Source organism: Callorhinus ursinus, unplaced genomic scaffold, assembly GCF_003265705.2.
Source record: "Callorhinus ursinus isolate GAN/ISIS: 27379988/994484 unplaced genomic scaffold, GSC_fseal_2.0 scaffold38, whole genome shotgun sequence".
NCBI classification, from domain to species: Eukaryota; Metazoa; Chordata; class Mammalia; order Carnivora; family Otariidae; genus Callorhinus; species Callorhinus ursinus.
Genome location: NW_027397100.1, coordinates 13,289,263 through 13,315,552, shown reverse-complemented (window position 1 = coordinate 13,315,552; position 26,290 = coordinate 13,289,263). Strand labels below are relative to the sequence as shown.

The 26,290-nt window shown below is 47.7% G+C and overlaps 1 protein-coding gene across 2 annotated transcripts; it reads left to right on the top strand.

The window, feature by feature from the left end:
• Positions 1-10: 10 nt before the first annotated feature.
• POFUT1 (protein O-fucosyltransferase 1) lies at positions 11-23,244 on the top strand. Of its 2 annotated transcripts, XM_025876340.2 has the most exons (7): positions 13-220; positions 1,886-2,007; positions 6,654-6,836; positions 8,181-8,293; positions 17,889-18,081; positions 19,767-20,009; positions 22,689-23,244. In XM_025876340.2, the coding sequence occupies exons 1-7, from the start codon at positions 88-90 to the stop codon at positions 22,875-22,877; spliced, it is 1,176 nt and encodes a 391-aa protein (XP_025732125.1). In that variant the 5' UTR covers positions 13-87; the 3' UTR covers positions 22,878-23,244. The 2 variants fall into 2 exon arrangements, with proteins under 2 accessions (XP_025731663.1, XP_025732125.1); XM_025875878.2 differs by lacking the exons at positions 17,889-18,081; positions 19,767-20,009; positions 22,689-23,244 and adding an exon at positions 8,585-9,007 and having other exon boundaries at positions 11-220.
• Positions 23,245-26,290: the final 3,046 nt, after the last annotated feature.

Sequence of the window (26,290 nt, the reverse complement as noted above, 5' to 3'; positions counted from 1 at the left end):
CGCGGGGACCGCCGGGAGCGGGGCGGACGCTCTCGTCCCTCCTCTCCCCGCCTCCGCACCGCGGCGCGCTCGGGCTCCGGAGCCGTCATGGGCGCCGCCGCGTGGGCATCGTCCCCCCTGCCGCTGCCTGTGTCTCTCTTGCTGCTGATTCTGCCGCTCCCGGGGCTGCCCGCGGGCTCCTGGGACCCGGCGGGTTACCTGCTCTACTGCCCATGCATGGGTAAGGTCTCCCGAGCCCTCTGCTCGAATGGGGAAACTGAGGCCCAGAGAGGAGAAGGCCCTCTTCTAAGGCGCCCAGAGATACCTTGACATGTCCAGGAGAGAACCCCAGCGCGGGGCATGGCCTGCTCCTCGCCTTTCTGCCTCAGTTGCGACGGCCCCGAGGGGCCTCTGTGTCCAACCTTCCATTTGGCAGATGAGGAAACTGAGACCAGGAGAGGTTATGTGTCTTGTGCAAGGTCTAAGCCAGCCCAGAGTTCAGTAAATGGAGTTAGCGGGGCAGGAATTGATGTCACTGACTCAACGTTGGCTCTGGACGATTCTTTCATCGTTCAACAAATATTTATAGGACCCCTACTCTGTGCCCGGAACTGTTTTCTGTTCTGGGGATACAGCAGTGGTAAGACAGAAAATGCCATGCCTTTGTAGAACCTTCATTTTAGCTAGGAAAGACAGACAATAAAAGATACAATAGACGATACGGACAATAAAAGATAAAAAAAAATGAGTAATTATACATAGTATCTTAGAAGAGGATGAACACTATGGGAAAATAAAATAGAGAAGAGTAATGGAGAATCTAAAAGCTGCAATTTAAATGGGATGGTGGATTGTCACTGTAAAAGTCATTCCTTCTTAAAACCCTCCAGACTCCAGACCCTGATGATTTGGCCCTCTGCCCATCATTACTACCACTCCGTTCTCCCCAGATCCTCCAGTTGTAGCCACTCTTATTCCCTCTCTGTTCCTCACACATTTTCAGGTTCTGAAACCTGTGCTATTCCCTCTGACTGGAAAACCTTCCTCTTCACTTCTGCCAGGTCAACTCCTTCCCATTCTTAGGTCTCAGCTTAAATGTCACCAGAAAGGGCTTTGCTGACCTCAACACAAATAATCTCCACCTTACTGTTCTCTATCACCAAGCTTTTTCCATTTCTTCCTTGAAATGATCAGAATTTACCACTATATACTTGTCTCTCTAACTGGACTGTGAGTGCCTCGAAGGCAGAGACCTTATCTTTCTTGCTGAATCCCGTATTCCAGCACCAAACGGAGAGCCTGGCACATTGTGGCCTCTCAGTATTTGTGGAATGAATGAATGGATGTCATGCTGGGGCTAACGAAAAGAATCAGACAGGGTCCTTGCTCCTGAGGTATTCACAGGCTGAAGAAACAGCCAGTACAAAGGCCAGGAAGTGGGAAAGGACATTTGAGGAAAAGCAAAGAACCATAAATAGTTCCAATCCAAGGTGGGAGGCAGAGGAGGGGATTGAGTATAGCAGGGGGTTGATGAAAGGATTCCAGTGAATGAGGTGCTGGAGTTGCCCCTTCATGCACAGATGAATGGAGATAGAGGTGGAGATAGAGGTGTTCTTTCACCCTTGGATGAAAGAACAACAGGAGCAAAGGCATGGGGTCAGGATGGGAGGTGGAGAGCATATTTGGGAAATGGCAAGGAACCTAGAGCGGCTGAGGCAGAAGGGTAGGACTCGAGGGCCTTGAGTGTTAAACCCATGAGTCCAGACTTGATCCTATGCTGCCAGCTCCCCTGGCTCTCCTTGGTGTCCTGGCCCTTACCACCCCTGGCCCTGCATCCTTTCCAAATCCTGCATGCCCCATGCCCTCGGTGTCCCAGGCCTCACCTCAACCACCATATACCATCCAGGGCGCTTCGGGAACCAGGCTGATCACTTCTTGGGCTCCCTGGCTTTTGCAAAGCTGTTGAACCGCACCTTGGCTGTACCCCCTTGGATTGAGTACCAGCATCACAGGCCTCCCTTCACCAATGTGAGTACCTCCCCTTATCCATCCTACCCCAGTCCTGTACCTCCTCTTGACACCCAGTCCTTCTCTGGGTTTTACCTCCTGCTCCTCTGAGCCTTCCCCAGTCCCCACCCCAAACTGTCTTCCCTGGCTAACTGACTAACACTTACCCAGTGCCTTCTGTCTGCCAGGCACTGTTCTGAGCACTGCATGAGGACTAGCTCTTTTCTCCCTCATCACATTCCTATGAGGAAATGGGCTTCAAGAGGTTAGGTAACTTGCTCAAGGTCATACAGCTTGTGAATAGTAGAGCTGGCACTCAAGCCCATGTCTGTCTGACTCCAGGGCCTATGATCTGAACCTAAAGCTCCATTTCCACCCCTGGTTGGTCCCACCCTCTGCTTATCCCATTAGGGATATCAAAGGGTGATGGATGCTATTGTCAGTTTGAAGGAGAAACTGAGGCACGGGTTAGTTAATATTGTGTTCAGGGCCACCAACCCAGGCAGTCTGGCTCCAGACCTGTCTCGCCCCATCATGGTGATACTCCACATCCTCTAATTCCTTGCCTTTTCTTTGTGTCTTCCACTGATCCTATGTCTGTCTTTGTTCACACTGGATCCCCAGGGGCCTGGCAGTAGGAACTGAATTAATCTAATGAATTGACTCTAAAAGTTTTTAATAAACTTTAAAAAATTATATTTGTATGTACAAAAATGTATATCATTCTTATAGCCTTTTCTCTGTGTAGTTTTTTTTTGCTATTATTATTTTGTATGCCTAGATTAAGAGAGGTTTTTTATCAGTTAGAGGTTAAAAGCCAGAGGACCTAGGGCACCTGGGTGGCGCATTTGGTTAAGCGTCTGCCTTCAGCTCAGGTCATGATCCCAGGGTCCTGGGATCGAGTCCCACGTTGGGCTCCCTGCTCCGCGGGGGCCTGCTTCTCCCTCTCTCTCTGCCTGCCTGCCGCTCCCCCTGCTGGTGCACTCTCTCTCTCTCCCCCTCTCTCTGTGTCAAATAAATAAATAAAATCTTAAAAAAAAAAAAAAGCCAACGGACCTGAGATCGTAGTTTGGCTTTACTACTTAACTAGCCGTGTAGCCTGGACAGAGTACTTGATTTCTTCGTGCCTCAGTTTTCTCATCTTTAAAAGAGGCCAGTAGTAACAGTGACTACCTCCCATAATGAGTTAGTGATTGTAGCATGCCTTGAATACTGTATGCCTCTCTCTTAGAATCAGTAGTTCATCAATGAAAAGTGCTTAGGACATAGGAAGTCCTCAGTAACTGGGAGCCACTGATGTGCAGATTTTTTGCACTCACTGTTATAGTTTAGACATTGTCTGTCTCCTTCTGCCTTGTTTTCTTTCTCTTCCCTTGCCTTCTCAGCCAAGAATCTTTTGAGTCTCTACTTCTTTCTGTGGGTTACTCAACCCATCCCATTAGGCTCCCCTTCCCCACTGGGACTGTTCTCACAGAGGCCACCAGGGACCTCAGAATTGCCAAATCTAGGGGTCATTTCTTAGTCTTCCATCTATCCTTCTGGGTGGCACCTGGAACCGTGAGCCTCTCATCCCTCTTCTGTCTTCTAAGACATAGTCTGTTCCTGCTTTAGCCTGACTTCTCAGCATTTTTCTCATTGTGCTGTATGGGGGGCTTCTCTCTCTCCACTCACTGTTTAAATGTTGGTGTGCCTTGGCGCGCCTGGGTGGCTCAGTCAGTTAAGCGTTCAGCTCTTGATTTCGGCTCAGATCATGATCTCATGGTTGTGAGATTGAGCCCCGAGTTGGGCTCTGTGCTAGGCGTGGAGCCTGCTTAAGATTCTCTCTCTCGGGGGCGCCTGGGTGGCTCAGATGGTTAAGCGTCTGCCTTCGGCTCAGGTCATGATCCCAGGGTCCTGGGATCGAGTCCCTCATTGGGCTCCCTGCTCCTTGGGAGCCTGCTTCTCCCTCTGCTTCTCTCTCTCTCTCTCTCCCTCTGTTTCTCATGAATAAATAAATAAAATCTTTAAAAAAAAAAAAAAAGATTCTCTCTCTTGGAGCGCCTGGGTGGCTCTGCCTTTGGCTCAGGTCCTGATCCCAGGGTCCTGGGATTGAGCCCCGTGTCGGACTTCCTGCTTAGCGGGGAGCTTGCTTCTCCCTCTCCCTCTGCCTATTTCTCCCCCTGCTTGTGCACACTCACTCTCTCTCTCAAATAATAAAGAAAAAAGATTCTCTCTCTCTCTCTCCCTCTCCCTCTGCCCCTCCCACTACCCCCACCCTCTCCCGTGCATGCGCGCGCACTCTCTCTCTCAAAAAAATAAAATAAAATAAAAATAAAAAATAAATGTTGGTGTGTCTCCTCTTTCTGTTATTAGCTATGTGACCTCAGATGCGTTATCAGGAGTCTGTCTGCCTGGGTTTCTTCATAAGTAAACTGGAGATGGTTGTATTTCTACCTCTTAGAATTAGATGAGCAAGTCCGTGAAATGTGATGAGTACAGCACCTGGCACTAAGTCAGCACTCAATAAATAATTAGTTGCTATTATTACCATCATTTGCTTTGCTATAAATTTCTGTTGAGTCTTGTGGCTTTCACTATTCTCCACGTACCTCCCAATCTTTTCTGTGGCCCAGACTCTCCTCTGACCATAAGCCTGTGTTTCTTTCTAATTCCTAAGCCCTTGAGTCTACTTGGATGTCCCAGAGATACCTCAGATTCAGAAAGACAGAGCTGAACTTGGCATCTTTCCCTCTCAAACCTGTGTCACTTCCTATATTCCCAGCCTTAGTTTATGTTACCTCCATTCACCTGCATACCAAGCCCAGAACCTAGAAGTCATCCTAAATGCCTCCTTTTACCCTCTACTCCACCTTCCTTTACCTCTGCTAAGCTGTCCGTGCCTTCCATCTTCACTTGGACTTAATGCTCAAAAATACATGTTGAGTGAGTACTTGAACACATAGAAGGACCATTGTAGTAACCTCCTTATTCCTCTTCCTACCCTGATCTTGCCGTCCATATGTTCTCTCCTCTGCCACCAGAGTGATCTTTCTTAAAAGGCAAATCTCTTTTTACTTCTGTTTGAAATCCTTCAGCAAGGGGCACCCGAGTGGCACAGTCGGTTAAGCATCCGACTCTTGGTTTCAGCTCAGGTTGTGATCTCAGGGTTGTGAGACTGAGCCCCGTGTAAGGCTCCGTGCTCAGCTTGGAGTCTGCCTGAGATTCTCCCTCTGCCCCTCCCACTCATGTTTTCTCTCTCTCTCTCTCTAAAAAGTAAATAAATAAATCTGGGACTCCCAGGTGGCTCAGTCGTTAAGCATCTGCCTTCGGCTCAGGTCATGATCTCAGGATCCTGGGATCGAGCCCTGCATTGCTTCTCCCTCTCCCACTCCCCCTGCTTGTGTTCCCTCTCTTGCTGTCTCTCTCTCTGTCAAATAAATAAATACAGTCTTTAAAAAGTAAATAAATAAATCTTCACAAAAATAAAATCCTTCAGCAAGACCTTGTTGCTAATAAATATCCCAAATTCTGTTTGTTGAAATGCCAATGGCTCATGAAGGAAATCAGTTTGGGAAATTATATTCTCAATTCCCCATCCTCCAAAATTGGAGATTCAAAATACACATTAGCATACTGAGAAGTTCTATAGTAAAGAAATCAGCTTAACGCAGCATTTCTCAGGTCTGTTTAACTCTGGAGCCTTTTGATTGCAGATTATCCCCATGAACTAGTGGAACATGCTTGGGAACCCTGACCTATAGGATAAAGTCTAAATTTTTATTCCATGGTGTTCTAAGAAATTTTTTTAAAATCTAGAAAACTAGAGATTAATATAACCACCGTCCACGTACCCACCTCTAGAAGTGATCATTATTTAACATTTTCTCTTTGCTTCATGTCTTTTTTAAATAAATAAAATAGTACAGATGAAGTTGTTGAAAGATAAAGTCTCACGTGGCTCCCAAGGCTAGTCTCACTCCCTCCTCCCGGCCCCAGAGGCAGCCACTGTTGTGAACATAATGTCTTCTCCTTCTGAGGTCTCTCCTGTACTTCTGCTGTGGCACTGAGCATACCTGAACCCATCTCCCATGCAAAGTGGAAGAGCTTCTCTAGGGAAAATACAGAGAGGTGGAAGGAGCATTTTAAATTCTAGTAGATGCTGCAATATTACATTCTAAAGTGGTTGTTCCAGAATGTACATTTCGACTACTAGCCACATACAGCAGCCCCTATTTCCCCACTTCCCTTCCAACAATTAAAGTTAAGCTTTTAAATCTTTGCTGGTCTAATAAGTGAGAAGTGCCTTGTAACTGTGACATGCTTTTTTCTAGTTGTGAGTTTGTACATCTTTTGAATGTATTGGCTATGTGGGTTTTCTTTGCTGTGAGTTGTTCACTTCTGTCCTTTGCTCACATTTTCCCTTACATCATTTGTCTTTTTTCATCTAGATCAGCAAGCATTTCTGAACACAAAAGATGTTACTGTTTCTTCGTTAGTTTGCAAATAAATTCTCCCAGTCTTTTTCTCTTCTAGCTTTGGTGTCCTTTTCCAAAAGTTTTTCATTGGCTTATAGTCTGAGCTGTCTGGGTCTTGGAGTGTATGGTTTTAATGAATGTCTTATTAAAAGAGCCACTAGGATACTGAGGAGGGATCTCTGTCTCCCCTTCTGCACCTTTTCCTGTATGTAGCTCCATGTGTCCTACCAGAAGTACTTCAAGCTGGAGCCCCTCCAGGCCTACCATCGAGTTATCAGCCTGGAGAACTTCATGGAAAAGCTGGCACCCACTCACTGGCCCCCCGAGAGGCGGGTGGCATACTGCTTTGAGGTGGCAGCCCAGCGAAGCCCTGATAAGAAGACGTGCCCCATGAAGGTGGGTCTGGGGGACCTTTTCTGCCTGTTCCGTGTCCTCTAGGCCCCTGAGACACTGTGACAGCAATATGTGGGGAAAGGCACTAGAAAGGTTAACATAGAAAGATGGAGATTTAAGTCCTATTTCTGACCTCTGTCAGCAGTGTCACTTTGGGCAGAGGACCTTCATTCCTCTGAGCCTTTATTTCTACCCGAAAAAGAAAGACACCAATCCCTGCTCTGTCTCACTCAATAATGTCACGAGGGCCAGGTGCAAGAGTGCTTATAAACTGTAAAGTGCCACATGAGTAATAATAATTTTTTTTTTCACACCAGGAGAGAGAATGGGGGGAGAGGCAGAGGGAAAGGGAAGGGAGAGGGAATCTTAAGCAGGCTCCACTAGCCTGATGACTGGGGGCTCAATCTCACAACCCTGAGATCATGACCTGGGCTGAAATTGAGTCAGACGCTTAGCCTACTGAGCCACCCAGGTGCCCCAAATAATAACTAATACTTCTATGGCACTTACTACAAGCCAGGTACCATAAGAGCTTTACACATATTAACCCACTTAATCTTCCAGCTGCTCCATGAGGGAAGTACTATTAATATCCCCATTTTATAGAGAGGACGCTGAGTGCAACACAGAGTTTCAATATTTTGCCCAAGGTCACATAGCAAATAAGCTGGGATTCAACTCTAGGTAATTTGGCTCCATTATCCACCGTCTTATCTTGTATACATTCCTGCCTTTCGGCAGGTAAATAAGAAACAGTCATATTTCATCAGGAGAAATTCGTAATTTTCTGGCACTTTGGGAATAAGACAATCCCCAGTATGTCTTTCAGTGCTTATGCTAAAGTTTAGGGAGGGTAGTTGAAAGAGCCATGAAATTTGAGAAAGGAGGCTTGGCTTATAGCCACGACACTGCCCTTACTTGCTGTGTGACCTTGGACAAGGGTCTTACCCTGTCTGGGCCCTGATTTCCATCTTGGAAATAAAGGCATCATGTTAGCTGGTCTCTGAAAGTCTCTGAAAGCTCTAGTCCAAGATCTAAAGCCCAAATTCAAAATCCACTTCCTTCCTCTACCCCCACTAGTGCTGCAGGGTCAGTGGGATGTGGCATGTTAGTGGGTAAGACTCCTTTAGACACTGTGGTGAACATCTGCTGGAAACCGGACTGGAGGCCGAGTTGCTCTCCTCAGTCCCCAGCTCAGGATTTACAAAGTGACGTTCCTATTGGCCATCCTATAAGGGGTTTCAGTCTAAGTCTAGTCTACTAGGGTTCCCCCACCCACAGTTCCTTGGCCCCATACCCAGAGGGCTTTCTCTCCTCAGTAAGTCTTTGATCTCTCTCTTTCTGCAGGAAGGAAATCCCTTTGGCCCATTTTGGGATCAGTTTCATGTGAGTTTCAACAAGTCTGAACTTTTTTCAGGCATTTCCTTCAGTGCCTCCTACAAAGACCAGTGGATCCAGAGGTAACTTGGAGGGGGCAGTGTTGCTGGGTTTAGGGGAGGGGCATGGGGCCCCTGAGAATGCAGCACCTTCCTGACCCCCTCTCCCCCCCGTACCACACCCTGATGTTTGAGACCAAAGGTGCGGCCATTCTGTCTGTTGAACTTGGGATCCTGTGTGATCTGTTCCCATCTCAACGCCTGACACGGTGGGACATTGACCTGCCCCAAGGTTGAGCAAGAGTTTATCGGCCGATAAAGGATGTCATAAAAAGAGTATTGTGCAGTCACATGGGTCTTGATTTCCTCCTCTAGGCGTGAGAATCACTCCCCTGTTACCTTCCTCTTCACAAGGTGAGAATTGGAAGCAGCTTCTAGAGAAAAGCAACTTAAGGTGCAGACTGAGAAATGATGTCATCCTGATAATTGGATGTGCTTTATTAATTGCACTCCAGTAGGCCCTATTAAAAAAAATAGGTTAGCAGGGCACAGGCACAGGCTGTGAAATATTTATAGGGCGTCTGTCACGTATGAGACATACTGCTCAAAGGCCAGAGGTGATATATAAAAATGAGGAAGATCCAGCCTCAGCCTTCAGGGAGCCACATACTAGTTATAATGATGCTAACAAACAGAGTGCACTTGCCTTGATGCTATAGCATGGCAAGAAGGAACGTGAGCTTAAAAGTCAGACTTGGGTTCAGGGCTGTGAGGAACATGTGAATTCATACATGGTCATATCCCTCGGCATTCTGTAGACCAAGGATGGACTGATGTAGAGAAAGGAGTCCCGCACTTGGAATCAGACAGACCTGGCCTTGGACTCAGCCCTGCCTCTTTCTCAGGAGACCCTGAGCAGCCTCTCCAGCTGTCTGGCCTGAATATCCTCGTGGTTGAATGGAAGGAGCCCTGTGGCATTTGCCTCCTAGGGCATAGAGCGCATGGTTCATAGTAGGGGGCCAACCAGTATTAGCTGTTAATATTATTATTCACATGCTTTATTTCATATAAAGAGAAACTTTGGGAAACTCTATGAAGTGGGTTTTATGATTGATTTTCATTTGGCAGATAAGGAAACAGCTCAGTGAAGTAAGATAACTTGCCCAGGGAACCCAGCTGTTGAGAGGGCAGCTGCAGGCCGAATGTAACTCTTTAATACATAATAAAGCTGCTATTTATTTAGTGCCTACTGTGTACCAAACACCGTTCTAAGTTTTCATTTCACTACCTAAGTCTTCTAAGGTGGTAACTCACTGGATCCTTCCACAAGTCTGTGCGACAGGAGTTACTGTCTTCTGTGCTTTACACATAGGGAAATTGAAGCAAAGAGGAGTGAAGTCTCTTGCCCAAGGTCACACAGCTTGAAGTGGCAAAGCTGGATTTGAACCCAGGCAGTCTGATTCCAGAGCACCCATTCTTTTTTTTTTTTTTTTAAGAAGACTTTATTTATTTATTTGACAGAGAGAGACACAGCGAGAGAGGGAACACAAGCAGGCTGAGTGGGAGAGGGAGAAGCAGGCTTCCCGCCGAGCAGGGAGCCTGATGCAGGGCTTGATCCCAGGATCCTGGGATCATGACCTGAGCCAAAGGCAGACGCTTAACGACTGAGCCACCCAGGCGCCCCTAGAGCACCCATTCTTAATCACCACGGAGAATAGCTGTGCCTATAACAGCTGCCAATTCCCATTTGGGATTTCTGAGCTAATTCAGGAGCTACTGAGGATACTCAGTCATGGCAGGTTCTACTCCTCCCTCGTGGTTGATCTTGATAGGGTATTTCCATTTGATCACCTCGTTTCTAGAAGATATAGTGCCACGAAGGACAGAAACAGGTGATGTGTGGTTGGAGGGCCGAGACCTTGTCTCAGCTCGGGCTGCTATAACAAAATAGCACAGCCTGGAGGCTAAAACAACACGCTTGTTTCTCATGGTTCTGGAGGCTGGTGGCTCCTAAAGTCCAAGATCAGGGTGCCAGCATGGTTGGGCTGCAGTGATCTTTGCTTGCTACCTTTTTGCTGTGTCCTCACATGTTAGAGAGCAGGCTCACTTATGAGGAACTAATCTCATCATGGGGGCTCTATTCTTATGACCTCAACTAAACTTTATTGCCTCCCAAATGCCCTACCTCCTAATATCATCACACTGGGGGTTGAGACCTCAACTATGAATCAGAGAGGGCAGGGGAGGGGGCACAAACATTCAGGCCATGAGAGACCTGAAGGGAAGGAGCCATCCATGGAAAAAGCTTGAGGGAAAGGTAGTTCTTCACGGTGGGGACATGGAGCACAGAGGCTCTGAGGCAGGAACAGGCTTGGTGTGGTGGAGGGGCAGACAGCCAGTGTGGCTTCGTGGAGTGAGTGAGGAAGAGAATGGGGACTGTTCCATCATTTGTTACTGAATAATAAACCAGTTTTGGAATGGGTCCCCAGCAGTGCGTAATTATTTCTCAGATTCTGTGGGTTGACAGGGGTCAGCGAGGCAGTTCTGGTTTTTGGTTTTGCATCTTCTTTCTAGAATCCCAACTGTACAAAGTTTCAATCCATGTTAAACATCTAATTTCTTGCTATAAATATCCTTTAGAACCCACCGCAGATTGGGTGGGAGATTTTTAAATTTTTAATAAAGAAGAGAATTACATTTGCTCATAATCCACCACCCCCTTCAAAAAACACTCTTAGCAGCTTGATGTATATACTTACATCCTCCAGTACTTTTATGAACACCTATATACCTACACAGATTAGCTTAACATGAAACTACTGTGTGTAGTTTGTGATTGAGTATTACTCAACTGCCTTTTCTGAGGAGGAATTAATATTATTTACCAGGTTAGTAAATATTGCTAGCAGGATCAGTTCTAAACGTAAACAAACACGAGATTTCAAAAAAATGGTTACTGGGATATATATGTGTATTTGTGCCAATGGAGTGTGTGTGTGTGTGTGTGTGTGTGTTATTTAATTATTTTGTAACCACGTTTTTAAGTGTACATTCAGTAGCATTAAGTACTGTGCCCTGTTGTATGCAGCCACCACCACTGTCCATCTCCAGAACGTTTTCATCACCCCAGACAGAACCTCTGTACCCATTAAACAACTCTCCCCATTCTTCCATGCCCCCCCCCGCCCTATCCCTTTATTCAACTTTTCTGTGTCTGAATTTGCCTATTCTAGGTCTCTTATAAGTAGAATGATATATTAGTCTTTTTGTTTCTAGCTTATTTCACTTAGCATAATGTCTTCAGATCTCATCTGTGTTGTGGTATACATCAAAATTTTAGTCCTTTTTTTTTTTAAAGATTTTATTTATTTAATTGATGGAGAGAAAGAGACACGGCGAGAGAGGGAACACAAGCAGGGAGAGTGGGAGAGGGAGAAGCAGGCTTCCTGCCGAGCAGGGAGCCTGATGCGGGGCTTGATTCCAGGACCCTGGGATCATGACCTGAGCCGAAGGCAGTCGCTTAACCAACTGAGCCACCCAGGCGCCCCAAAATTTTAGTCCTTTTAAGGCTGAATAGTTCATTATGTGCACGGACCACATTTTGTTTATCTATTCATCTGTTGATGGACACTTGGGTTAGCCAGTCACTTCTTGCTTTTGGTCTCATGTGGTTGAAGTCAGCTGTCAGCTGTCAGCTGGTGCTGGAGTCTGGAAGCCCGGCTGGGCTGCATGTCCAAGAGGGCTCGCTCATGGCTAGCCAGTAATGCATGCTGCCATTGGGGAGCTCAGCTGGGGCAGTTGGCTGGTGTGAGTACACAAGGCCTCTCCATGTGGCTTGGACTTCTGACGGCATATCAGCCAAGTTCTGAGAGGATACAACCAGGGAGTGAATGTTTCAAGAGATGGGAAATAGAAGCTGCTGGCTCCTAAAGCCTGGGCCTGGTGACTGGGACAGTGTCACTCCTGCTTCATGCCGTTGGGAGGGGACACAGAGTCCACCTAACAAGAGAAGATTTGAAGAATTAATCTGCCATACAGGTGAGGAGCTTGGAGAAGAAGTGGGCAGGGGTCAGACTGCACAGGGCTTTGTAGGCCCTGGCAAAGCAGGCTGATAAGCAGCCTGAGTGCTTTGTAGGAGTGAGCTGGAGAGTGTATATATTCTAAACATTTTCTAAAATAGTGGACACTTGCTTGCTGTAGAAAGTTGTCCTTTGGGGGTGGGGGTAGAGGTGTAGGGAGAATGGCATTGGAAAGGGTCAGGCTTTTCCCCGGCTCACTGTGTGACGGAGTAGATTACTTCCCTTCTCCGGCCACCATTCCATCTGTAAAATGAAAGGGGTGAGCAAGGTCTGTGGTTTCCATACTGTTCCTCAGAGTTCTTGAGAAGGGCCTCTAGTGCCATGAGGCTGGCAATGCAGGGCCAACCTGGAGGGGCTCAGGTCCCTCCCACCACCACCTTTAACCAGTAATCCTCTTGTATATCAACTAAAAGCTTGGATGGCCACAGGTCTAGGTATACCAGGCCTAATTTAAGCCACATGTTACAGAAAACCCCAAATAACAGCAGATTAAGAAGATAGAAATGTATTGCTTTCTTCAGTAAGAGGAGTACTGAGGGATGCAACCCGCCACTCGATGGCAGCTCCATCATACTGTCAGGACTCAGGCTGCCAACCCCGCCAAGCCAACCCCGTACTGGCTTTTATCCTCAGTGCCCCCTCACAGGGCTGATGAAGCATTAGCCATTACAACGTTGCCCTAGGCAGCTGGAAGGAAAAAAGGGCAGAAGGGGGGCACAGCCTCACCTTTTTAAGGAACCTTTCTAGGAGTCCCATATAGCCCTCTTGCATCTCGTTGGCTAGTTCTTAAACACATGGCCATACCTTAGCTGTAAGAAGTACAGAGAAATCTCTTTATTTGGGGCTGCCATGTGTCCAGCTAATTCAAGGAGAAGGGGTAAGAGGTATTTCTTCCCCACTAGGTGATTTCTGAGAATCCTTCTAGCTCTGCTGCTTCTGAGTCTGTGAATACCCTGGCAGAGGTTTAATTCAACAGATATTTATTGCACATCAAATGTTGAAAGACCATGGACCATCATGCTGAACCATTCTCGTGGCATGAAGGTAACAGGTATTTGGAACTCCTAGAAAATCCTGACTATCACCATCACCATCATTGTCCTATTGCATGAAACCCACTGCAACTTTTTAGAAGTTCAACTTTATGTTTTAGAGACTTGGCCACGTTGACCGTGTTAGCTTCTCTCAAAGTGTTGTTCCACTTTGCACAACTAAGCACAGCAGCGCTGCAGTGGGCATGCCCCTTTCTTCACACCCAACCCAAACACCTCGGTCTGCAAAGACCTCCCAACCCTCCAAGACCAGCTGCCACTCCCAAGCCTCGGCTCCCTGTCCCGCTTCTCCTTTGCTGCCGTCTGCACACTGACGTGCTCGACAGCCATCTCCCCTGCTGCAGCGTCAGCCCACGAGGGTAGGGGCCTGGGCAATTCTGCTCCCCACAGTTCCCACACACACTGGCCCAGGGCTTGTGTCACAGAAGCAACAAGCAAGTGTTCGCTGACATCTTGGCTCTACATGACATTTGTTTCATTATAATAATCTCATATGTACATGTATGTGAATCACTGATCGAGCCTTATTATGTGACAGGCAACGTTCTACTTGCTTTACGTGTATGAATTCGTTTGGTTCTCACAAGAGCCCTGTGAGGTAAGCACTATTGTTATTCTCCTTTTACAGATGAGGAAATCAAGGCATAGAAAGCTTAAGTAACACGCCCATGGTCATGCAACCAGGAATTGGTGGAGCTAGGATTTGAATCCAAGGCAGTCTGCTCCAGAACCTGGTGTTCTTAACTATGCACCTCACTCCCAGCTCCCCCACTGCCATCAGTGAGTCCCTCAAAAGCGGAGTCTGCCCTCTGTTTCTGATCTGTAGTCCCCAGCACAGGCCTCAACGTACAATGGGTACATCAGTATTTTTAGAATGAATGATTGAAGGAATGAGGATTCAGGGGTCTTACCAGAAAGACCAGGCCAGGTTGTCAGGGGTTAGAGGAAGAAGAAGCGCATATGAGCTGAACACCTACTACCATCTGGCCCTCAGCCAAACTCCTTTCTGATGTCACCTCCAAAGATTTCAAAAGTAGAAAGTTAGAGTTTGTGATCTCCCAGGCAGTGGAACACTAGGAGAAATCAGGAACTGTGCGCTCTCTGACCTCTTGGAGAGAATCTGCAGCGACCCTTGGTGAATTCTAGATTTGGAATGTCCATCCCCTCTCCCTAGATCTGGATTCGGCACATGACTGCCCCACTGGAACATCAGCCATCATGACCTGATGAGCATCAAGAGGCCCAGACTGAAGTGTTCATTTACTCCCAATGAGAGAGGAGAGTATTGTTTGGAAAGAAAGGGAGTGCTAAGGGTGTTGTTTGGAAACAAAGCTTGACCAGCTCCATCTGCCCCTGAGCGCCCTAGGTCCGGCCCTTAGCCTGGTCACTGTCCAGCTGAAAAAGGCATATTCTCTTGCTGCTGGGTGCAGTGAACCTCTGGGGTTCTTCCCCACCACCCCTCCACTACTGAGATTCCTCCACCCATCTGGAGTTTCTTTATGCACAGCATCCACTGATGTGCCCGCAGTACATATGTGGGACACTGGATGAACACCATCCTGAGTGCAAAGGATGCAGGGACATGAAGGAGGCAGGACCTTGCTCTCAACGTCCCTGTCAGGAAGGACTACCTTTCTCTCCCCCTCTTCTCACGGATGGCTCCTCATCCTTTGGGTCTCAGTCTGGTCCCAGCCCTGCCAATTACATGTCACCTGTTTACGGCCTCTGAGGAAGGCTGCAGCCTGGGAGCACACTAACAGTAAGGGCTGACGGTAGAGCAGGGGAGACGGCTGTCGAGCACGTCAGTGTGCAGACGGCAGCAAAGGAGAAGCGGGACAGGGAGCCGAGGCTTGGGAGTGGCAGCTGGTCTTGGAGGGTTGGGAGGTGTTTGCAGACCGAGGTGTTTGGGTTGGGTGTGAAGAAAGGGCCGTGCCCACTGCAGCGCTGCTGTGCTTATTCGTGCAAAATGGAAAACTTCGAGAGAAGCTAACACGGTCAACGTGGCCAAGTCTCTAAAACATAAAGTTGAATTTCTAAAAAGTTGCAGTGGGCTTCATGCAATAGGACAATGATGGTGATGGTGATAGGATTTCTTAAGACTTTCTATGTGCCGAGTACTGTTCTAAATGCTTTGCTTATATTAATCCATTTAATCTTCTCAAGAGCCCTACGAGTCAGGAGCTATTATTAGCTCTATTATACAGATAAGGGAAATGCTGCTCAGAATGGGTAAGTCACCTGTCCGAGTTAGTGGGTGGCATAGTCGACATTAGCACAAGGCTGTCTGGCTCGACAGCCTGGACCTTTACCATTACATTGTGTGAAAAGCACACAGAATAATACCTTTTTGCACAAATAGTAAAAGTGTAGTCATGCATAAAGCCACTGTATCTTCTGGGAAGAGGAAGTAAAGGAGGGAAAGATGACGGGATAGACCTTTTATTTCACTGTCTCTTTTTTAAACAATCTGAGGGCGCCTGGGTGGCTCAGTCGTTAAGCGTCTGCCTTCGGCTCAGGTCATGATCCCAGGGTCCTGGGATCGAGCCCCTCTCAGGCTCCCTGCCCAGTGGGAAGCCTGCTTTTCCCTCTCCCACTCCCCCTGCTTGTGTTCCCTCTCTTGCTATCTCTCTCTCTGTCAAATAAAATCTTAAAAAAAAAAAAATAACAAATCTGAAACACAGCTGCTAATTTGGGTCATGTGTATGTGGGTTGTAAAGCTATTTTCTGTATTTTCCTGTTATGCTTTGAAATATTTAATAACTTTTCATTGAAATTTTTATTGAGGTAATTGTAGATTCACATGTTGTAAGAAATAATACAAAGACAAGGAAGGAAGGAAGAAAGGAAGGAAAGAAAAGAAAACAAAGAATACAAAGAGGTCTCAGGTACCCTTTACCCAGTTTCGCTCATTGCTGGCATTTTGCAAAACTATAGTACAGTATCACAACCAGGATGTTGACATTGATACAATCCACCCATCGTATTCAGATTGTCCTAGTTTTACTTGTACTCACTTCTATATGTGCACACGTGTGTGTGTGTATTTAGGTCTGTTCGATTTTACACATATGTAGGTTGTAACCACCACCACAGTCAAAATACCCAAACAGTTCTAACTTCACAAGGATCCTCTGTGACCAGTGTATGACTACACCCATGTCCTTAACCATGCATGCGCGTGCGCGCGCACACACACGGGCACACACCCCCTAGCCCCTGACAACCACTAATCTCCATTTCTGTTCTCTGCTCTGTTATGTCATTTCAAAAATGTTACATAAATGCAATCACAGTATGTACGATTGAGGGCTTGGCTTCTTTCGTCCTGCATAGCTCCCTTGAGATCCATCCCATGTTGTTGCCTGTCTCGGTAGTTTGTTCCTTGCTATTGCTGTGTCGGATTCCGTGGTGGGATGCACCATGGTTTGGTTAGCTAGTCACCTGGACATTAGAGCTGTTTCCAGTTTGGGGCTGTTATGAACAAAGCTGCTCTGAACATTCGTATACTGGTTTGTGTGTGAATATAGGTTTTCATTTCTTTGGGATAAATGCCCAAGAGTACAATTGGTGGGACATATGGTAACTGCATTCTAGTTTTACAAGAAACTGCCAAACTGTTTGCCAGAGTGGCTGTGCCGATTTCAGAATTTTAAGAAAAGGCTTTTGGCTGACAGAGGGAAGGCAGTCCAGGTCAAGGCAAGAAGCATACAGAGATCTGGAGCTTGAAAGTGCATTCGAGTTGATGGAACTGTCAGGATGTTTCGTGTTGCTAGGACAGACTCTGGATTTAGCTGAAGAGGGAGCATGGGTTCTCTCCTCACTCATTCAGTCAACAAATATTCACTGAGCTCTTACATGTGCCAGACACCGTCCTAGTCACATGGAGGCATGCCTTCGGAAGTCTTTGTCTAGTAGAAAAGACAGGGTGAAGTAATTACGATGTGCATTGTGTACAAGGAAGGAGAGCCTTCGGGACAGTACGACAGCATCCGTAGATGGCAGGTTTTCACGAGGGCAGGGATCATGCCTGTCTTGTTCTCCCCTGGGCCCCAGCACATAGTAGGCAGTCAACAAATATATGTTAAATGTCGCACAAATGGCCTCACCCAGTGTACACATTGCCTGTGAGCCTGACCTGTCCACGGCCCTGTGGAAGCTGCTGCATGTCCCAGTCCCGCCATGTGGGTAAAAGGGCAGAGGCGCGGTCCAGACACCCCACCCTGGAGTGAATTACCACACCACAGACTGGAAGCCAGCATGACATACAAAAGGTTGGCATGCTCTACTGTAAATTTTTAATTGTTAAGCAAGCAAAGAGGGTTGTAAATTCCGTGCGGCGGGACAGTATTGTATATTGTGCCTGTTGTCGCCGCCCTGGTTCCTTATCAGCCTATTGGGGTTTCTCAGCCTCTCGTGCTTCTTGCATGTTAGTGGGGCCCCTTTGCAGGGTCTCTGGGGCATGGCGCAACACCATCCTTTGTCCTGTGGGGGAGGCGGCCAGGCTGTGTGTCCTCTGTCTGACTTCCCCTCCTTCCATCTCCTGCCTAGATTTTCTCCAAAGGAACATCCAGTGCTCGCCCTGCCAGGGGCTCCGGCCCAGTTCCCCGTCCTGGAGGAACACAGGCCGCTCCAGAAGTACATGGTATGGTCAGACGAGATGGTGAGGACGGGAGAGGCCCACATCCGCACCCACCTCATCCGGCCCTACGTGGGCATTCACCTGCGCATTGGCTCTGACTGGGTAATTTCTCCCTTCCTCTCAGGGCTGGCTTGGACATGTCCCTGATTAGGGCCCATGCCTGTGGATGTTGAACCCTGAACCCACTGCACCGAGTCCCAGCCAGGGCAGAGAGGTCTCACTCAGCCAAATCCACGGGGCTGTGTTCCACGATCCCGCCTTAGACACATGAGAATTGTGACTGCAAAGTGCTTGCTTGCCAGCCCTCGTTTTAACAATAGCCATTTTTGTCCTTATTTTGCAGATGGTTAAATAAACATCAAGCTAGACTCCAAGTCAGGCAGCAAGCCAGAGAGAGACCCAGAGCCCAGGAGTCTTGTGGTCCAGCTAATTGTTTAGCCAGTAGACTCTTTGTTGAAAAACAGGCTCTGGAGATTGGGTGGGGCTCTCAAAACTGAAGATGTCATCCTCCAAATTTGGAGGCTGCTTAAATGTGCAGAAACCTCATCAGATTATCTTCTGTGTAAAAATAACAGGAGAAATGTAGACAGTCTCCTTAATTTACATAAGAGAATATATGTATATATGTATGTTAGAAATGCTCGTTGTTGAAGACTTGAAAAATACTGCAAAGTGATGAGGTTTTACAGAGAGGTGTTGTACATGGGTTTTCTTTTCCTTATGACTTTCTTAGTAACTTTTTCTTGTTTCTAGCTTCCTTTATTGTAAGAATACAGTATATGATACATATAACATAAAAAATGTGTGTTTATCAACTGTTTATGTTATCAGTAAGGCTTTTGGTCTACAGTAGGCTATTAGCAGCTAAGTTTGGGGGAAGTCAAAAATTATATATGGGGTAGGGGATGGCGGCCCCTATGCCCTGTGTCGTTCAAGGGTCAACTATAGTCACACATTGACTCCCTTCCTGCCCTCCTTCCATAAAGAAAAGGAACCAGGCTCAGAATATCTTGTGAGTGGTTTTAGCCAAACATTTAAGAAACAGTTTCTATCTATACATGCCTAGAACATAAAAAGACATAAGATGCTATTTTTCACAAAGCTAGCATAACACCAACCCAAACTCGGATAAGGTCAATTCAGAAGAGTAGAGCTCATTTTCACAAACATAAATGTGCAGATCCTAAGTAGAATATCAGCAAGTAAACTCCAATAACATATTAAAGAGCATATGAGACAAGTAAACCTTATCCCAGGAATGCAACGAAATTCACTATATTAGTGAATTCACCCAAAGAGGAAAAATCATATAATCATCTCAGTAGAGGCCAAGAAAGCATTTGATAAAAGCCAACACTCAGTCATGATTTAAAAAAAAAAAAAAAAAGCCTCTTAACCAACTGGGAATTGAAAGGACCCACCTTAACTTGATAAAGGCTATCTCTCCGAAACCCACAGCAAACATGTACTTCATGGGAGCTACCAGAAGTGTTCCCACTGAAGTCAGAAATCAGATAAGGCTGCCGTTATCACCACCACGGTTCGGAATTCTACTGGAGGTCCCAGATAATACAGTTAAGACTAAGAAAAAAATATTTTGTAAAAAGCCAGTATGCCACTATAGAGAAACAGCCGCTGTTACTGTCTTGATGCGTTTCCCTCTTCCCTCAATACTTTTTTTAAAAACACAGTTGAGCTTCTGTATAGCCTTTTTCCACTTAGTGGCTCTTGCTTCTGGGGCCCCGGCCAGCTGCTGTCTTTAACCGTGTCCCCCCACGACCCTGCAGAAGAATGCCTGTGCCATGCTGAAGGACGGGACTGCGGGCTCCCACTTCATGGCCTCCCCACAGTGTGTGGGCTACAGCCGCAGCACGGCCGCCCCTCTCACCCTGACTATGTGCCTTCCTGACCTGAAGGAAATCAGACGGGCCGTGAAGCTCTGGGTGGAGGCACTGAATGCCCAGTCAGTCTACATCGCCACGGATTCCGAGAGTTACGTGCCCGAGATCCAAGAGCTCTTCAAAGGGAAGGTGTGTATGGTCCCAGTGGGGGTGTAGGAGGAAGGGAATCCAAGAAAGCTCCAGGGTGGTCCCACCGCTCCCCCTACATGCTTCATGTCCTCCTGACACTTACATGTCCACTTCTTTTTTTTTTTTTAAGATTTTATCTATTTATTTGACAGAGAAGAGTGAGAGAGCACAAGCAGGGGGAACAGTAGAGGGAGAGGGAGAAGCAGGCTCCCCGGCAAGCAGGGAGCCCGATGTAGGGCTCGATCCCAGGACCCTGAGATCATGACCTGAGCTGAAGGCAGACGCTTAACCATCTGAGCCACCCAGGTGCCCCTAGATGTCCACTTCTGCTCCAATTCCTATCCTTCCTTCAAACCCCAGCCCAAACACCCTGGCACATTCTCTCCAGATTTCCCTGCGCTCTTGTAGCTTCCTACTGAAGCCATCAACCGCATTTTACCACATCTGCTCTGGAGGCACTGTCTAGTCTGTGTGAGGCCAGAAACACGGCCCACTTCCCAAGAGTTGTGGCTCCTTAAAGGCAGAGTCCAAGGCTGACTCACTCACTCTTCTGTTCCTCAGCATCTGGGGGCGTTGCCATCACCAATGCCCACGACAGTGCCTAACACAGTAGATGCTCGGTAACCGTCGAATAAGGACATAAAGAGTGGGCCCGTGGGAGAGACCCAGTGTAGCAGAGAGATTAAGGGCCTGGACCCTGGAGCCGGAGAATGTGAGCACTGCTCACTGTGCTGTCTGCACAAGGTACTGTAGCCTTCTGTGCTTCTGTTTCCTCTTCTGTAAAGTGGGACTGAGAGCAGTCCTGTCTCATTGGGCGGTAGTGCAGGTCAGACTGAAGCAACAAACAGTTCCAGGACAAAACAAGTCCTCAGTAGTGTTAGCAGTCACCAATAGTAGGAGTAGGTGATTGATGAATAAAAGGAAGTCTCTTTTGTGCTTAGTAAGTGGTGAATGGTAAATATTCAGTGTGTGAGTAAAGAGCGGATGTGTTTGGTACTCTTATCAGTGGAGAGTAGGTAATAAGTAAGTATGTATCAATAAAATGACTGAAGTAATGGTAAGCATTAAGATTCGTGGATGAATGAAAGCCCTAAATGCTTGCACAGACCTTAAAAGATTGGCTTTCTAGCAGTGAGAACCCTTGGCTTTATGGGAGGGGCCCCGTTCTCCCTTTTACCCCAGACACTGGCTGGAAGCCCTGACTTATAGAGAAGGTGCTGAAGCCGAGCATCCTGGCCTCCCTCCCACCCACCCACGTTATAGAAGACCATCAGAGCCGGGAGTCCTCAGGACTCCTCTAATGCAACCCCTGTATTTTATAGCTGAGGAAACCAAGAAGGAATAGAATTTACCCAGGAGGTCTCAGAGCTAATTATAGTGGGCCTGACACAGAGCGGGTAAGTTTCAGAGCGTGGGTGGAATTGTTCGGGGATTTTGGCCATGAATAAACCAGTAGTATTTCTTTGCTACCATCCACAGAGCAAGATGATGATTTTTGTTACATCAGAAATCTCTGTGTGACAGCAAAGCACTTTCAGCCCCAGCTCTGCCCACACCCCCACCTCTGTACTAAATTGAAGCATTTGGAGAGTCCCAGGGAGTTTTTTTGTGAGTTTTTAGAGTTGATATATTTGTTACACCTTGAGCCTCTTGCCATTTTCTATTTCCTGTTCCTGTGCCCCTGTTCTTGCCCTTCCCCACTCCTCAGCCCCTTTCTCCATGGGCTCAGAGCCCACCCTTGCTCCTCATTTAAGCTGGGGCCCTGCTGAGCTGGGGATACTGGTAAATAAGATGTGGTCTTGCCCTGTAAAGCTCCCAGTCTAGACTCAGGAAAAGAGACTTTGCACAGAACTCTAATGTATGCTGCATGAGAGGTCTAGGAGCTTGAGTAGGGGCAGGGGCTCACTCATTCACTTGTCCAGTCAATAGATGTTTATTGAGGCAGGCCCCAGCCAGCAGTGACCAGAAGGCTGCCACAGCCCTGACCCCATCAGGTGCAGGAGACATATTAATCAGAGTAGGAACTACAAACTGAGATGTGTGCTGCAAAGTAAAGGAATGTGGTTTGGGAGAATGTAGAGCAGAGGACTCTGGCCTAGATCGGGGTCCACAGAGGTGAGACTGGAGCTGCAGAGTGAGGGCTAAGTAAGAGTTAACCAGACAAAAAGATGAGCACCCCGAACAGAGGGAGAGTGCATGCAAAAGTCCTGAGGCAGGAGGGAGCCTCGTGGGTAGTGGCTGGAGCTCAAGGGGAGATGGGGAGAATATGAGAGGTGGAGAGGTGACTTGAACAGGGCTTTGTGGGCCCCATTCAAGATTTGTCGTCTTCATCTATAGAGCAGTAGGGCACCATTTAAGAGTGTTTCGCTTAGGGCGCCTGGATGGCTCAGTCGGTTGAGTGTCTGCCTTTGGCCCAGGTCATAATCCCAGGGTCCTGAGATTGAGCCCCGCATCCGGCTCCCTGCTCAGCGGGGAGCCTGCTTCCCCCTCTCCCACTGCCTCTCCGCAGCCGCTGGGTAATACTGCTGCCAGAATGCCCGACCCCACGCCCTGGTCCTCTCTGCCCCACCTTCTGTGTCTGTCACTTCTGCACGAGGGAAGAGAGCTGAGGGTATGGCTGCAGGCCTTGGCCGAACTGGTCACCACCCTGTTGGAAACATTCTTCCCTTCCTCCTGCAGGTGAAGGTGGTGAGCCTGAAGCCTGAAGTGGCCCAGATCGACCTGTACATCCTTGGCCAAGCTGACCACTTTATTGGCAACTGTGTCTCCTCCTTCACTGCCTTCGTGAAGCGGGAGCGGGACCTCCAGGGGAGGCCGTCCTCTTTCTTTGGCATGGACAAGCCCCCTCAGCTGCGGGATGAGTTCTGATCCTGGCTGGAGCACATCACCAGTCTGAGCTGGTCGCACTTGCCAGGCCTGGCAGCCAGCAGTGCTCCCAGCATGGATTCTCAAGAGTGCAAGCTCCTCTGCTCCCCTGCCAGAGACAGAAAAGCACCAGGGACTTCTGGAGGAGAAGGACTCCATCTCCCAGGGCACAGGGCTTTCAGGCTCCTGGAGCCGGAGCATCTCTGCTCCCTTTGTGCCTCCTGCTGTTTCTCCTGGGAATTTCGCACACTGGCAAAGCAGTCCAACCTCTGTCTTTTGGTCTGCCCTGCTCTGAGCAGCCTGGGGGGCTAATCTCTTCAGCGATTTTTTTATAGAGAGAGAAACAGAGATTCTTATAGTTTTGATATGAGATCATGATTACCCGAGAACTCTCCCTCATTTTTAAAAATCAGTGAAGTTCATTAACGTAAATACCTAAAGTGACCTTGAATGAGGATGAGGCCAGGGGTGGAGTGGTTGTATTGACCCTTTTTCCAGATGACCCAAAGTAGCCCTTAGAACAGGCCGGAGACATCCCCGCTGCCTGGCCAGAGCCATTGTCAGCCTGTCTTCCGAGGCCATTTCCAGGGTTTGGGGCATGGGCACTCATCTCTATTATAAACACTGTGCAAATGGAAGTTATTGATCAGGATGCTGTGCAGTGCTCTGCAGACACTGAGTGCTGCTCACAAAGCACATTCCAAGCAAGGGGCAAGTGCCATCAAGCCAGACCATCATGGTATTGCTGTCAGAGTCTCCTAGTGGTTGGTGGCCTGCCACAAACCTGGCTCCATCGAGATCTTGGAGCACCAGGGCCCAGGGCTGGATGGCCCGGTGGCATCCTTCTGAAGGCTGCCCTCTCCCCTTTCATCTGTTTCCCAAGGGGCCTGGTTGTAGAATTTTGCCATTAAGTTGCTATCCAAGGCCTGTCCCTCGACCCTCCCTCCTGGGGCTGGAGCCCTCAGGCCATATTCTCACCAGGGCATGTTTGCTAAGCCTCTGACCGGATGAGATGCCCCTGACCCAGAAGCCATCAGATTCCCAATCTGCCCCTTCCCATCCAGTGGAATCTCTGCCAGCCCCATGAGGCTAAAAAGTCGTGAGTTTGTCTCTCAGATGTTAGAGTTGTGATAATCCATGACTCCTAAGAGTCTATGGTGTTTTGGCCTTGTGGTTCTAAAATTCATGTCTAACACCTGCTGGTCTCTTCCCCACCATGTGACTTCCTTTGGCCTTCAGTCCTGGGAAGGTAGAGGAAACTGATGAGAGCCAGGCCCAAAGCTCCATGCAGGGCCTCCCCCTCAGATTACCTTTGGGAAGAAACACTGTCTCTGTCGAGGCAGACTGGGCCAGAGGTGGCAGAGCGACAAGGATCTCAAACACTAAAGGTGGCATTTGCTGCTCAGAGCTGTCACCCGACTTGAAGCAGAGAAACTAGAGAAAGGGCTTTTGTGTTTTCCCTCTTGGGAAAACAGTAAAATATTCTAAATCCTGGGTGGACTCTGAGACATGGCTCGTCTGTCTGGACTTGTTCACAAGCTTCATTCAGAGGTACGGGAGCCTGAGCACCCCTGCCTCCGTGGGGTCGTTGGGAAGGTGTGGCTCATTGGCTGATTTTGTTGGCTGAATTCATTTGCTGATCACAGCCTCACACTAGGCACATGCTTTAGAGTCTGGGGCTCTAACGGGCCATCCAGACCACTTTGATTAGCGTTGGCAGTGATAATAGCTGTGTTTCTGGACAAGAGGGTGCCGGGTTGTAGTCAGATTCAGTTGTGTTCCATAGGCAAGCACTTTGCTCCTCTTTGACCCAGTTGCCTCGCCTATAAAAATGATGATAAAACAGACAGGGTTGTTGAAAGGCTCCCATCAGATAAAGCAGGCATAAGAGCGCTTTGTAAACTGAAAGAGCCAAAGGCACGTATATATATGGCTGTTGATTAATTTGATGGCCTCTTGTTGCACACCTACTCTGTGCCAGGCACTGTGCTTATTAAGTGCTTTATGGGACTTGAGACCTGATTCCAGCCCTGGGGAGTAGGAGCTGTCAATATCCTTCTCCTTCTGCACAGGAAAAAACCAACACTCAGAAAATTCTCATCATTTTCTCAAGGCCACATAACTGGTGGTGTTAAGCCAGCATCTGCCCTCCCAAAGCCATTACCATTAGCCGTATACCCTACTGCCACCACTTCACAGGATGCACTTTACACGGGGTGTGTGTGTAGGCTTCGGGTGGGAGACCCGTCATCCACTTTAGTTCCCCCACTGGGCTCCTGCTGTGTATGGGTCTGTCACTGCCAGGAGGTTTGGGGGAAGGAGAGATCACCCAGGAAAGAAAGCCCACATGAAGCTTACAGTTCTTTTGAGTGTTTAGCCCGCCATTCTTTCATTCAAATCACCTGCTGTGTGCCAGGCACTGTGCTAGGTATGAGGATTCAGCAGAGAATCAGACAGAAAGCCTTTGTTCTCAAGGGATTTGCATTAAGTATAGGACGCAAGGAACAAATTTTATCAGGGAGGGTATTGACTGCTATGAAGAAAAATAAAGGGTATGGGGGAGTTGAGAGAGGGAGCAGTGCTGTTTTAGATGAGGAGTTCAGGTAAGCCCTCTCTGAAGAGCCACCAGGAGGAAGGAGGGGACCACTCATTCAGATACCTGGAGGCAGCACATTCCAGGCAGAGGAAGCAGCAGGTGCAAAGGTCCTGAAGCTGGAGTGAGTGAGTGAAGCATGGCCAGGAAGCCAGCTCGGTTGGAGGAGCCAGAGCAAGGCAGGAAACAGAGTAGTCAAGGTCCTATATCCTGGAGGGCAGTGGTGGTAAAGTCAAGACTTTTATTTGGAGAAATGGGAAGCCTTTGCAGGATTCTGAATGGAGGAGGGTCATGATCTGTTTATAGTTTGAAGGACCCCCCCCCAGCTGCCACATGGAAAAAAGATGGGAGGGGTAGAAGCAGGGAGACCATTGCAGGGCTGATGCAGGGATGCAGGCCAGATGGTGGGGCTCAGGCAAAGGTTGTTGCGTTGAAGGTAGTGGGAAGTGGGCAGATTCTGGATATATAAAATTATTTTTAAAGTTCAAACTTTTTTATTTTTTTAAGATTTTATTTTTAAGTAATCTCCACACCCAACGTGGGGTTCAAACTACAACCCCGATATCAAGAGTCAGGTGTTCTGACTCAGCCAGCCAGTCACCCCATTAAATTTCAATCTTTTTTAAAGATAGGAGTCTTTGTATAGTTTTAATCATGCAACATATACAATTTAATGTCTTGTTTTTCACTTAATAGTATATCACATTTTCCATGTTGGTACATGGCCTGAATAAATTTTTAATGACAAAATTGCATTGAGGAGTGTCCCACAGTTTATTGTCCTATTAGGAGAACTTAGTATGTTCCCAATTATTCACTATTA

Excerpts from the sequence above, each read along its gene's own strand:
- POFUT1 (XM_025876340.2), top strand. The coding sequence starts at position 88 with ATGGGCGCCGCCGCGTGGGCATCGTCCCCCCTGCCGCTGCCTGTGTCT. Across the intron at positions 8,294-17,888 it reads AAAGACCAGTGGATCCAGAG|ATTTTCTCCAAAGGAACATC; the intron begins GTAACTTGGAGG and ends TCTCCTGCCTAG. Across the intron at positions 20,010-22,688 it reads AAGAGCTCTTCAAAGGGAAG|GTGAAGGTGGTGAGCCTGAA; the intron begins GTGTGTATGGTC and ends TTCCTCCTGCAG.